Raw genomic sequence first — 14309 nt, 5'->3', positions numbered from 1 at the left:
TATGAGGTAGGATAAACCCAGGACTTCTGTCTCCAGAACTGGGCCCTTTTCTATTGGACCAAATCTCCTGTGTCATATATACTTAATAGAAACTTGTTGGATTGAATAAGAGCAGCTATAATTGAAAAGATTTTTTCATTTAGTCCATATTACATAAATATCTAATTTTTCTTCTCCCCCTCCCATAAGTTCATAGTCTAAAATATAGTATATAGGACCTGTAAGAAAAGCTATTTTCCCAGGACTGCCTTCGAGATCCTATGGGCACTTCTAAGTCACAATGAAGCATCAGAATAATGTAGTAATGGCATTAGTGTGATGATTTGTTTTGTTTTGGACTGGTTAGCTGGTGATTTAATCGAGGGAAGGGATTCCAAATGAAGAAATTCCCTCCATCACTGACATCTGTTCTGCAGCTAAAAGTTGTCACAAGCAACTATGTTTGGAGGTAGGACCGGAATTAAAATCTTCCTGATTGAGGTCACTGTTTACCATGTTGCGCAACCTTTCATTTTTATTTCTACATTTTAAAAATCAGTTTTGTTTTGCTTAAAGAATCAAATCAGTTGGTAATTTTAAAAAATTTCATTATTTAAGGAGGACTTTCATTTCAAATCACAGAAATTTTGTAGTGGAAGGGATTTTTGAGGTTATGTAGTACCTTTGCCTTAATGCATGAATCCTATTGGTAATACCTCTGAAATCCCATAGTCTCTATTGATGAAGAGAGCCCATTACCTTATGGATCAATGCCATCAAATGATGGAAAAGTTGGATTGTTAGAACATCTTTCCTTATGATGAACCCAAAACTTATTCTCTATGGCTCATATTCCCTGGTTTAATTCTGTTCTCCAGGACCCACAAAATGGTGCAAATTGTGATGCTTCCAAGGTGACCTATGAACTTATGAAATCATTTCAACTGTGAGAAGTCTCTTGAAGGACAACATGGGGAAAGGTGTAATGCAGCCTTTAAAAGAAGCAGGTCCCAATGAAGACAGAGGGATAGGGATTACAACTGTGATCTCATTGGTGTAGTGAGCTCCCAGGGAGGAACACCATCTGTCACTGCAGAGATTGTCACCTTCTCTGAAAATTAGTAACTTAGAGAATTCCCTGCAGCATTGAAAAGTTACAAAACTAGCCCAAGATCACTGAACCAATGAGACAGAGAAGCGTTTTATACCCATATCTTCCATTACACCATGATGCCATTCATTTCTGTGCAGAGATACTCACCCCAAATTCCCATGAATATTGCAAAAAAGAGGGTGGCCACGTTATCAAACAAGTGCGAATACTGCAGAGAAAAAGACAAAGAAGATTCATCAATCACCAGCTGGCACCGACATCCCAATGAGCCTCTCAATCTCTCCAGTCCAAAGAAGGATACAGACCTGTGAGGATTCGCAGGTGGTATTCAATTTCCAATATTCACATTTCACATCACAGAGAGGACACATGATGATGGCTCCTCCAATGGATTCATTGCAGATTTCTATGCTGCGAGAGAGACAAAGACACGGAAATGAGAGATTTAATGACACATAGGAGCAATGCTAAGGAGCCCGGTTTAGTTGGAATGTAAAATACCTGAAAGACAATTATGTGTAATAAGCTTAGGAAGGTAGGGAGGAGAGATTGTGGAAGGACTTCCAATGCCAAACAGAATATACATAAATAAAAAAAAAAAAAGCTGCTGGGGTTTATTGAGTACGGGGTAGCATAGCTAGAACTGAGCTTTAGGAAAATCACTTTGGTCACTAGGTGAAGGTGGATTGGAAAGGAGAGAGATGCAAGACAAGCTATTCTCTTAACAAGACTGGAAAATTACCACAGAAATTTTTTGATGTAAAGATGAAGTTCAGTGCACGAACAAACCCTTTCATGTTTTGGAAGAGGGGAGGGATCCTTACCTGCTCATGTTGCCAGTCATCGTTACCAAACCATAGAAAAAACAGATTGCACCAACGACGGCGGCAAAGAACAACATCTCGGTATAGAATCCCAGCCAGGCAAAATAGATGCCAATTCTCTCTCCATAATATCTCCTGTGGAGAAGAGGTAAAAACAGGTTCAGAGACAAACTGGCTTCCCGGGGCAAACTCTAGACAGTGCAGTGGAAAGAATTCTGAATTTGGAATCAGGGAAAACAGGCTTCAATTCAGATCCTGATGGTTAGCACTAGTGTGATCTTGGGGAAGTCATATAATTAAAACTACTCCAGGCCACATTTTCCTTCTCTGGGAAATCTCTTTGGTTGCCTCCAGATTGAACTCTCTTGATCCTGTGCAGGGGTCCTCAAACTTTTTAAATAGGGGGCCAGTTCACTGTCCCTCAGACTGTTGGAGGGCCAGACTATAGTAAAAACAAAAACTTTGTTTTGTGGGCCTTTAAATAAAGAACTTCGTAGCCCTGGGTGAGGGGGGATAATCGTCCTCAGCTGCTGCATCTGGCCCACAGGCCATAGTTTGAGGACCCCTGCTAGAGTTTCAACTCTGAATAAAGTTTCAAAAGTGCTTCTAAAGGGGACAGCTAGATGGTGCAGTGAATAAAGTACCAACCCTTTAGTCAGGAGGACCTGAGTTCAAATCTGGCCTCAGACACATAACACTTCCTAGCTGTGTAACCCTGGGCAAGTCACTTAACCCCAGTTGCCTTAGAGGGGGGAAAAGTGCTTCTAAGGTTTGGTTTTTGCTTCTCAAATACAAATCAGAAAGATCTCTTCCTTCCTAGAACTAGAAGGGACCACAGTAATAATTTAATCCAATTCTCTCGATTAATATAAATAGATAGAATAGATAAATTGAGATATGTTAGGTAGGTGGCAAAGTGGATAGAGTGCTGAGGCTGGAATTAGGAAGATTTGTCTTCCTAAGTTCACATCCAGCCTCAGACACTTGTTAGTTGTGTGACTGTGAGCCTCAATCTCCATCTGTCAAAAGAACTGGACAAGGAAATAGCAAAACATTTCAGTATCTTTTCCAAGAAAACTCCTAAAGAAGTTATGAAGACTTTGGACATGGTTGAAAAACAACTAAATATCAACAACATATTCCCCACTCAGACAACTTATAACAATAATAATAATAATAAAAACTTTAAAAGAAAGGGGGGAAAGCAGTTTACTGAAATTAATCAAACATATCTAATTCAGATAGTATAGATAGTATTCTCCTCACAAAGTACTTCACCACCATAAAGAAGAGAGGATGGTATAAGCACCAAACTTTTTTGCTTTTTCCCAATTATCTCAACTTGACTTGGCTAAGATCACATAACTAGTCTAACAGAACTAGATTTAGAAACCATGTTCCTTGACTCCCAGCCTATTTTCTCCCCACACCAAATGCCTCACCATCCCTAGAGACTCATCCAAAGAGATTTCCTTCTGTCATAGAGGAAATTTCATGAATAAGTCTGTTATTAGACATTTCATTCATAATCTATAGAACTGTTTCCCAACTTAACTCTATGGGTTGGCTAGTAACTAAGTAAAAAGCTTCCTGAGAACAGAAGGAAAAGGAGCTTTTGTGTAGATATCTTCACCAGCCAACAAGTCTGGTTATACAAACTTCTGTTTGGAGCACAGATTGGAGCAAAAAAAAAAAAAAAAAAAAAAAATGGCTCCCAGTTCTTGTTTAGAATTTTGAGATAGTCATCAGTTTAGGGAAAGGGGTGTGGATTGGGGTTAGAAGGCAAAAGGAGAAGTCATTTGAAAATAAATGCCTTCCTTCTTTGCCTAGGTTGTCTTCTCCTAGGAGGGAAACATTATATTATAGTGATACAGTCAGTTGATGTATTGCTTAGTTTTACTAATCTATTTTTTTAGACTTTTTTCTTTTTTTACTTTTTTGCCACAGGGGATGGCTCTGGGAAGGAATACATTTGGAAATGAAGATGAAATATTAAAACAAAACATTGACTAATATGTTTAGATTCTATGAAAAAGTGCTGAATGTTTTAGCTAATATAGCATCATTCTGCAAAAAAAAAAAAAAAAAAAAAATCCATGTTTAACCACTATCTCTTTTTTAGAATATTAGGCATACAGGGCTTGGAGAAAGTTGTTGCCTCCAAAAGATCCTTGCACGTAGAGAATTTACAGCAAGTTATTGTTGTTGTCATTGTAGCTAGGTGGTGTACCAGGCCTGGGGTCAGGAAAATTCATCAAATCTGGCCTCAGTCACTTACCAGCTATTTGACTCAGGGTAAGTCACTTCACCCTACTTGCTTTAGTTCCTCATCTATAAAATGAGCTGGAGAAGAAAAGGGAAACCATTCTAGAATCTATGCCAAGAAAACCCCAAATGGGGTCATGAAAAGTTGGATATGACTGAAAAATCTGAAGAACAACAAATTGCCTCATAGAAGAACTGCACTGAAAATCCACTCCTTCCAACACAATTTCCCTCGAAGTTCTCTTCCCAATGGCATTCCAAAGAAAAATGGATGAGATTTTAGAAGAAAAAGACAACAGAGTTTTTCATTTTGAGGGAAAAATCAAGCTCAGGGAATTAAGAAGCTTAAGTTTAGGGAAGAAAACCACCAACAGGTTGATAATTATAGGAAATGACATACTCATTCCTCTTGACAGCTGAAATCCACCAGGGCCAATTGGCCAAGGCCTAAATAATAGAAAACATATTTGCTAATGTTGTATCTGGGGACTGAGGCCCTATGCAGTAGACAGTACTTTTGAAGGAAAGAAGATCACCACCGGGCTTTTCTGGGGAGCTGTTATCATAATTTTGCATCTATTAAGCCTCTTCTCTGATTTTTCTCTCCTCAAATACAATAAAATTAATAATCCTTTCACAAACACATGTTAAACCTGCCCATGGAGAGGAAGATCAATGAATTTCAAATATTATCTGGTATTTTACCTCGAATGAACCAGACAAACAAATTCAAAATAGGTGTTTAGGGAAATTCTAATAGAAATACTAATAAATACTATAATATGAGACAGTTCTCCTTTCTACATTCCAATATGGTCACTGAACATTTACAGTCAAGTGAGCCAATAAGCATTTTAAAAATACCTATTATATTCAAGGCTCTTTGCCAAGCAGCCATTGTACAAAGAAAAGCATAAAACAGTCTTAGCTGTCAAAGAAATCATTCCTTTTTTTGGGGGGGTGAGGCAATGGGGTTTAAGTGACTTGGCCAGGGTCACTAGTCAATATCACAGGTCATAGTCACAGGTCAGCTAGTAAGTATTATGTGTCTGAGGCCAGATTTGAAGTTAGATCCTCCTGACTCTGGAGTCAGTGCTCTATCCACTGTGCCATCCAGATGACATAGATAGATAGATAGATGGATAGATGGATAGAGAGAGAGAGAGAGAATTAAGAAAGTGAGAGAGAGAGACAGAGAGAGAAAGAGAGAGAGAGAGAGAGAATTAAGAAAGTAAGAAAGATCAGGAAATCCTTCTTGTAGAAGTTAAGATTTTAGCTGGACCTGAAGGAAGTCCAAATAAGGACTTAATAAATAAGGGAAAATAAAGGAAAGTAGGGAAATAAGGAGGTAGAGCTATGGAGGACAGCTCCTTTATAAAGGACAGATTTACCATATTTCAAGATGTGATTTTATTAGAATAAGGAATCTCTCCACTGTTAGAAAGTGCGAAACAAACCACACCTTTAGCAGATGTTTTTCAAGAGATAGGATGCAAAGGATCTGTGTTCTCTTCAGTATAATCCCTGTATCATTGTATTTCAGTATAGGGTAACTGCTTCCACAAGGAACAGTAATTCATCTTAGGAGATAAGTCCTGAGGTCTTGCTGGAGACTGAGCAAGTGAATTGGGTAGAGTCATATATCCAGTAAGTTTCAGAGGAGGGATCTGAACCCAGATCATCCCAACTATGTCTACACACAGCACTGCCTTAGTATATAACTTTGAAGATTACTGGACCTCTTCTTCACTAGTCATCTTGGTGACCAAATTTCTAATGATGATTAATAAAATAGTATCCTATGGAAATGTGTTTTGCAAGTAAAATCTATGTCAAATTGTTTGCCTTCTCAATGGAGGGAGAAGAGAATTTGGACCTCCAAGTTTGAAAAAATGTTAAAATGTGTTTTTACATATAATTGGAAAAATGAAATAATGAGTTAAAAAAGAAAAACAAAGAAATAAAACAGTATCTTAATCCCACCTGACCTTCTACAATTCAACATCAGTTTTTGTAGATGTTAACATATCTTTAGTTGCAGACACTTAATTGATAACAAGTTAGGGCTTGTTTTTGTTTTCCTACAATTAAAACCTTGGGAGAACTGAACTACCAGCAGATGGCAGCCAAGATGAAAGCAGATGATGAGGGAGACAAGACCAAGAGTTAGTAAGGGACTTGGAAGTCATCGAGTTTAATATTCTTTACTATACAGTTAAGGAAACTGAGACCTAAGTGGTTAACTGAAATATAACATGCTTCTGGGTTGGGACTAATTTTTTTTGCCTTTTTTTGTACACCCAGAACTTAGCAAGTGCCTGAAACATGGTAAGTGTCTAATACATAATTATTGACTTGAGTTGCTTAGTAACATAGGACCAAGGTACACACACAGGTAGTACTTATCAAAGGCAGGATCTGAAATCAGAACCACTGACTCCCAAAGTGATGATCTTTCTTCTATAACAAAAAGAGAGGAGGGGGAGAGAGACAGAGAAGAGAGGGAAAAGGGAGGGAAAGAGGGAAGAAGGGAAAGAGAGAGGGGGAGGAGAGGGAGGAGGGAGAGAGAGACAGAGAGACAGAGAGACAGAGGGAAAGAAAAAGAGACAGAGAGAGACAGACAGATAGAGACAGAGACAGAGAGAGGAGGAGAGAGAAAGGGAGGGAGAGAGAGAAAAAAGGAGAGAGAGGGAGGGAGAGAAAGAGAGATCCAATCCAGTAGTATCAAGTGAAAAGGAAGCCCCAAGGACATTTCATCCACACTGATACTCCTGGAAGTAACTTACCTGATGAGATCTAAAGGCTGCTCCTTATAAAACCTCAAGAAGCGAGCCCATTCAGTATAGAGAGTATACCGCTCATTGCCAGAGTTTTGATCCTTCGCTTTCTTCCAATACTGGCACTGTAGAAAGTCATTAACATGAAACAGAGAAGACAAACAGAAGGTAATATTGAGATGACAATGTCTCCCAGTTACCACAGCATAATGCCTGGGGTGGAGGTGGGGTTTTGTGTAGGGTACACATTAGCTTGAACACTTCCTATTTAAGATTCTAATAACTCATTCATTTAAAATGAATTCTCTGCCAAGGAGGAAATCAGAAATGGCACTTGATGAAAGGCAATACCTTCTCCTTTATAACTCTAAGAAATAGGGCTTTGGGGTCTGTTACATTGTCTCTTGTACCTAGAATACTCTCTCCTATCTAGACGCAGCACCTGGATGGTACAGTGGACAAAATACCAAGTCCAGAATCAGGAAGACCAGAGCTCCAACATGACCTCAGATCCTTACTAGCAGCGTGATACTAAATGAGTCATTTGTCCTTTGTTTACCTTAGTTTCCTCCAACTGTAAAATGGGGATGATATTAGAACGTCTGATCAAAATGTATAGCCACATTCATCATGTCTGACATTATATGTCTCCACTCTATGGCTGTTACTTCTGTTACTTCTGTAGCAAAAAGTTGACATCTTATGCTATTTAGCAATTATGCCCCACTCTGAAAATTCTCTAAAGTTTTAGATATGTGTGGATGTAAACATGTATATGCATGTGTGATTTGCTCTTTTCCTTCATAATAATCACAGATTTTGTTCTTTATATTTCTTTAAATTTCACAGAACATTTTTACCACAACCATCATTTGGTTGTAATATTGGTTTTTTGGTAATTGGTTGGTAAAATAGAGAATGTAAGTATTAATTCCCCCATTTTCTAGATGAGGGATTACTGAAGCTTAGAAAGATGAAGGGATTTGGCCAGCATCACCCAATTAGCAACAGAGCTGGGATCTGAACCATATAGCTTGCCTCCAAGTTCACTGATTTTTCTGGGTCTACTTCCCTATACTAGAAGACTATTAAAAAAGTAGGAAGCAGAAATCCCTCTTCTCTCTTCCTCATAATACCAATAATATAAGCGTATTTTCATAGTCTCCACAACTTGGAGTATTTGGGTGCAGGAAACTGTCAATAAAGTGGATACATCCCTTTCTGGGTACCACATTTGAGAAAGGACATTCACAAAGCAGACTGTCTCCAAACTGGGCAGCAGTGCCACAAGGGAATTGGCTTCAGGAATTTCTGAGTCTCTAAGAGAAGTCTTGAGAAGAGGAAGACATGATAAGAGTTGTCTTTGAAGCATATGAACACTACCATAATGGAAGAGGGAGATTTATAATGCTGGATCTCCAAAGGCAAAATTCATAACATGTCAGCAGTTGAAAAGAGGGAGATTTCAGCTTAATATAAAGAGAAGTTCTTAGGCATTAGGGTTGTTCGGACTCCGAATGGGCTGTCTCAAGATGTAGTGATATGTTCAAAAAGATGCTGGCAGACCATTCTACCAATGAGGGATTAGGCAGGAGGAATTAGTTACCACTGAAGACATCCTGTGGTTGCTCAAGGGCTGACTCATTTGCATCAGGCCAGTTCCTAGCATTACTGTCAAAGGGGAATTCCTCTTGGTCCATAGCCAAGTCTGGGAAGCAGCTTCTCTTGCTTTTGTGATATTAAGAAACACTTCGACTCACTTCCGCCGTAGCATAAACCACCATTCATATCAGAAAAATCTGCCAGGATTGTGTAGAAGATCCTTGATTTTCCCAAGTGTATCATTTTTTCCTACATTTAAATGACCTGAAACTATGATAAATATCTCAAAGAATATCTACTATAATAAGAATGACCCGATTGTTTCAATAACTCTTAAAATAGGGTTTATTTCTTGTAGACAGATTAGTGCCACTGCTTTTCTCCATTTGTAAATATGGGTGGATAGGTAGCCATCCAAATTTCCATGGAATTTTCAGCTTTCCACAGACTTTCATTTGATGTGTCTTATAAATTAAAGGCCCTCCATAGGCCCTTTAAAATTAAAGAAATAGAAATGTATCTGGGTTGGACCATTAAACAAAAATCCCAGAGGAATGATCAACTCCTAGGAGATGAGTCTCCACACTTAACAGTGAAGCCTTCTGTGAATATTGTTTACCAATGACGATAACAGACCATTCACTGAGTCCCATCTTCCAAATGAGATAAGAAGACCAGTTCTACTAGTATTTACAGGCAGACTGGCTGAATGCTAGGTGTACCTCCAGGGATGGGCTTTCTGAATTGGCTTATTGTGTACCATGAAAATGCCTGCTGTGTGTGTGTGGTGGTGGGGGAAGGGGGATGAGGGGTGTAGCTACTAAACTCAGCCTTTTCATGTGCAAACAGTGCTCTACAGTAATTATTAAGAACATTCTATCTAGGGGCAGCTAGGTGACACAGTAGAAAGAGCACCAGCCCTGAAGTCAGGAGGATCTGAGTTCAAATCTGACCTCAGACACTTAATACTTCCTAGCTGTGTGACCCTGGGCCAGTCACTTAACCCCAACTGTCTCAGCAAAAAAAAAAAAAAAAAAAGAGAGAGAGAGAGAGAGAGAGAGAACATGTTTTCATGTCTCTGGAAAAGAAGGACATTCTTTTGTATGTGTCCTAGACTGGTTTGGAATTTTGGTGGAGCCTAAAGACCTCTGATAAGAATCATGTTTTAAAATACATAAATTAAAAAAAACATAAGATTACAAAAGAAAACAATTATATGAAATATAGTTTGTTTTTTAAGTCCCAGACTCCAAGAAGCCTTGCTGTAAATGTAACAGGAAAAAGGTATGGGAAGACATATGAATGGATGCAAAGTGAAAAAAGCAGTAAAAATAATATGCATAATGACAACAATGTAAATATGAAACAAAAACAAGACAAAAAACAATCAATAGTAGATGTTGTAAAATGAAAAAGAATAAGCTTAACACCATAGGGGATAAGATACCTCCCCTCCTCTCATCCTTTTCCTGCAGAGGTGGGAGCTCCATAGCTATGAAACATCACACTTATTTTCAGGTTTGTTCCCCCATCCCCCCACCCTGGTATTGTTTTCATTTTCTTTATCTCTTTTATTAACCAAAAATTCATTGTTTTATGGGATAGTGCTCTGTGAAGGAGGAGATATTTAGGTGATATACAGAAGATAAACATTTTAAATATATTTTAAAAATAAAAGTAACAGGGGCAGCTAGGTGGTGCAGTGGACAGAGCACCAGCCCTGAAGTCAGGAGGACCTGAGTACAAAGCTGGCCTCAGACACTTAACACATCCTAGGTGTGTGACCCTGGGCAAGTCACTCCCCCAGCAATAAATAAATAGTTAAATAAATAAGTAAAAATAAGAGTAATAACAGCCCAATGAAATATCTTGGAATTCCATTAAAATCCCTTTTTTTGTTGTTCATTTGTTTTCTTAATTTTTTTTTTAAAGATTAAAATTTAATTTACATACTGCTTTTATTTTAAAAATGTAATCCTTTTTAAAACAACATTGCAGATCCATCTACCCCTACTTCTAAAACAGAGATCCTTAACCTTTTTTTTTTTAATTACAGACCCTTTAATGTGAGGAATCCTATGGACTGCTCTTGGAATACTGTTTTCAAGTGAATAAAATAAAATATATAAGATTACAAAGAAAACTAATTACAGTGAAATGTAGTGAGATCAAAGTTATTTTTAAAAACAAATTTGTGGATCCCAAGTTAAGAATTTTGAATACAAAGTGAGATATTTTCAAACCCTTAGTAATGAGTCTTCAAAGTTTTCTAAGTAAGATTTAGTTGGAAACACCTATGAGTTATACTCAGCAGTATGCTTTTCCCTATGGGACCATGGTATTTTTTAGCTTTGTTCTTGAAAGAATCTTCAAATATAAATGTGAGAAATCATTTTTAAAAGATCAATTTGCCTTTTCTGGGCTTCAGAATGTAACCACTGGGGAAAAAAGGAAAAAACAAAATTTCACATTTCCAGAGGGTTCTAAATTGGCAAAGCACTCTTACAATACAACTCCCAACTGAGGTTGGTCCTATAACAATTAATGATCTTTTTTTTGTTGTTTGTCCTTTGTTCTGGAAGAGGACCATGACATTAGGGAGAGGATGCCATGACATGCAACTGAATTGGATTAAAATGAGGGAGGGTTGGGAAAGTTTACATGTCTCATTTTCCCTTCCAGAGCTATCTGGATCTAATGGCAACATATATACTAAGACTACTGAAGGAGACTCTGGATGAAATGGGGGACCTTGTTCTTTTTAAGCTAAGGTCTTTAATAGGTCTCGATTTAACCAAGGCTGCACCCATTCAGTGATTAAAAGCAAGGTAAGAAATGAGGCAAAGAAACTTCTTTTTCACTTAGTTAAGAAACACAAAAAAATCTAAATAAATGAATGAATGAATCTGAGAGGGGAAGCTCCTCAGGGTTTCTAGCCAAAGCAGAAATGACTGCTATTTACAATCGATCTGATTTATAGATGAGAAAACTGACATTCAGAGAGAAGCAAATTGGTCAAGGCCATGCAAAATCAGGCCTCCTTGAATCCAAGTTTGGAGCTTTTGCCTTTATACCATCCTTCCTTTCAAGATAATAAAATATCTTAGTACATAGAGAAGAGAGTTGGGAGTGTTTAGGGATTTGCTCAGGAGTAGAAATCAAACTCCCTTCCTTTAAAGGGTTACCAGTTAATGTACTCCAGCTCCATTAATGAGTGGAAGAAATGGGCTTAAAATGTTTTGAAACCAAATCAATACTTACATCATGAAGTGGATAAGCCGCTGTATAGGTACCATTTGTTAGCAGTCTCTTAATGCCAAATTTTTTCTTTCCTTCTTCTGTACCATAAGGGCACCGTGAGAGAATATAGTAAACCTAGGAGGCAAACATAAGGGTATCCATTTATTCACTTCAAAATGCATTTTAAGTACCTGCTCTGTACGGGGCACAGATAGTATTAGGAACTTAGGGAGACAGAAATGAAAGGAAGTTAAGATAGTCAAGCAAGGTATACACAAGATTCAATAATGCAAAATAAAACGTCACTAACATTTACATGTGATTTTACAGCTAGAAAAATGTCTTATGAATAAAAGAATGATTGATTGATCATTGCAACAACCTCATAAGGTTAAGTATAACAGGTATTTTAAAATCCATTTTACCATTAGGAAAACAGAAGCTTAGCAAAGTTAAATAATTTGAACATAAGTATTGGAGATAGGATTTAAACACATCTCTCCCAATTCTAAGTTCAGTGTTTTACTACTCTTCTCTACTGCTTCTCAATGATAAAAGTATAAGTCACATGAAGAAAGGCCAGGAGGTGACCCAAAGATTCATGTAAGAGTTTAATGTTGGACCTTAAAAGATGCAAACATGGGAGAGATCCTAGAAACAGTCTGATCAAAGACACGAGTGAGTTTGAGTGACGGCATACTGGTCATTTTAACTGTAGATTGAGATCCAAATGGAAAAGAGTGATATTATGTGGTACAAGGCTTTAAATGCCAAAGTAAGCAGCATGAATATCTTTTGGTAGACATCATGGAGAGCATTTCAAAGGTGTAAGAAGAGATACTGTAAGGTCAGATTTGTACATTAGGGAAGATTCCACAATTACTGATATGAAAGATATAGGGAAGAAGAAAAGATTAGAGAAAGGGAACCCAGTTAGAAATGAAAAGTAATCTATCAATGAAAAAGGGAGTACATGGATAGAATCAATAGGACTTGTAGAAAAATTGTAGGAAGGCAGATGAATACTTGGTATAAGGAAAAATTCCAAACAAACACGGCTATCTAAAAATAGAATCGAGGGAGAAATTTGCACAATATTAAGGGAAAAAAAACCTAAATCCTATTGATAAAATTCATTAAAATTAACAAGTTAAAATATAATGGGCTACCCTGAAAGGTAGATTTATAATTTGCCTATCAATAGTCTTCAAGTAAATTCTGGACATCCACTTTTTGGGGAATAATCATCTACATGATAAGGAGGAATTCTTGTTCAAGTATGGGTTAGACTCAATGGTCCTTCAGGTCCTTTGCACTCGAATAATCTCTGGGCCAGAAGAGAAGAACATGTGCATGGTGACAGAGAAAGAAGAGCCAAGCACTTTGTACTTTGCATATCCTTTTGTGGAAATGAATTTCTTTCAAAAATTATGGAAGGCATAATTACCTATGTTAATGGACTAGAACTTAATGAACTGTCCTTATTTATTATGGGAAATGTCATGGTTTAACATAACTTTATCTTCTATGTACATATGATCCATGTGCTTATTGACATTATCAGATGTTCCCTGAGCACAGAGCAGCTGGATAGTGGGAAGAAGCAGACCAAAAGCATGTGGGGTGATAGGGAAAAGTCAGCAAGCTTTTTTTTTTTTAATGGTTATTGAATGATTATACAGACATAGAGATAATGAACATGCAGACGACAGATATCTATCAGAATTTGTCTAACCATTTATCTGACAAGGAATTGTAATCATACACAAATAAACCTGAGTTTATACAATAAGACACAGTGCCTTCTTGTTTGTGTTCTTACTGCCATTTTGAGAAAAAAAAAATCATTTCAATATTTATTATGTAACCCAATACATACAAGTAATTCCACAGGGGAAGTAAGGTGAAGGATGGTTATTTAAAGAAAAACAGCTAAAAGGGAAAAAAAATGGACCACACAAGGAAATTTATGGGATAATTCTTTCTATAATACTATTAGATAGCCTGTATGTTCCACTGGTATCCCTGTAATCAATCAGAAAGCATTTATCAAGCTCCAGATCTATAATATGCTATATCTTGGAGACAGATATGAAACTGAACCTGTGATTTCATTGACCCAGGGAAGGAAAGTGCTGAGTGAGGAAACCTTCTCATCATTGTAGGATGGCAATTCTTAAAATAAAAATAATTGAAATGACTTGTCCAGCATCACACAACCAATATGCATCCAAGGGAAGAAATTAATCCAGGTCTTCCTCTCAGATGCCAGGAATACAAATAGTCTTTGCTTTCAAAAATCTTACAGTCTATCAAAATTCAGTTAATTTCTAAGGATCGTTCCAGATGCATCTCTTGGATTTTCAATAAGGTACCACTATGGAAAGATTTCTGGATTTTATTGGTGTGTGGGGTGAATGGGGGAAGACAGAAGAGAGAAACTACAGGCTCAGAAGAATATGAGGAAGACCTTGTACTATTGTTGGGTGCGCTTCCATGGAAAATTTA

General features: G+C 37.4%; 1 protein-coding gene across 8 annotated transcripts in view; it reads right to left on the bottom strand.

The window, feature by feature from the left end:
- The window catches only part of ANO5 (anoctamin 5), a 145156-nt gene that overhangs the window by 31874 nt on the left and 98973 nt on the right, over nucleotides 1–14309 (bottom strand). For all 8 annotated transcript variants that reach the window (XM_031941867.1, XM_031941868.1, XM_031941869.1 and 5 more), the window contains 5 exons: nucleotides 11823–11936; nucleotides 6969–7084; nucleotides 1918–2052; nucleotides 1399–1504; nucleotides 1241–1301 (listed from right to left, as the gene is read on the bottom strand). In XM_031941867.1, coding sequence (XP_031797727.1) covers nucleotides 1241–1301; nucleotides 1399–1504; nucleotides 1918–2052; nucleotides 6969–7084; nucleotides 11823–11936 — 532 coding nt within the window. The remainder of the gene's footprint in view (nucleotides 1–1240; nucleotides 1302–1398; nucleotides 1505–1917; nucleotides 2053–6968; nucleotides 7085–11822; nucleotides 11937–14309) is intronic.

The sequence above is a fragment of the Sarcophilus harrisii genome, chromosome 6 (genome assembly GCF_902635505.1).
Source record: "Sarcophilus harrisii chromosome 6, mSarHar1.11, whole genome shotgun sequence".
Taxonomy (NCBI): Eukaryota; Metazoa; Chordata; class Mammalia; order Dasyuromorphia; family Dasyuridae; genus Sarcophilus; species Sarcophilus harrisii.
Note: the sequence above shows the minus strand (reverse complement) of the source record. Positions and strands in the feature narration are given on the sequence as shown.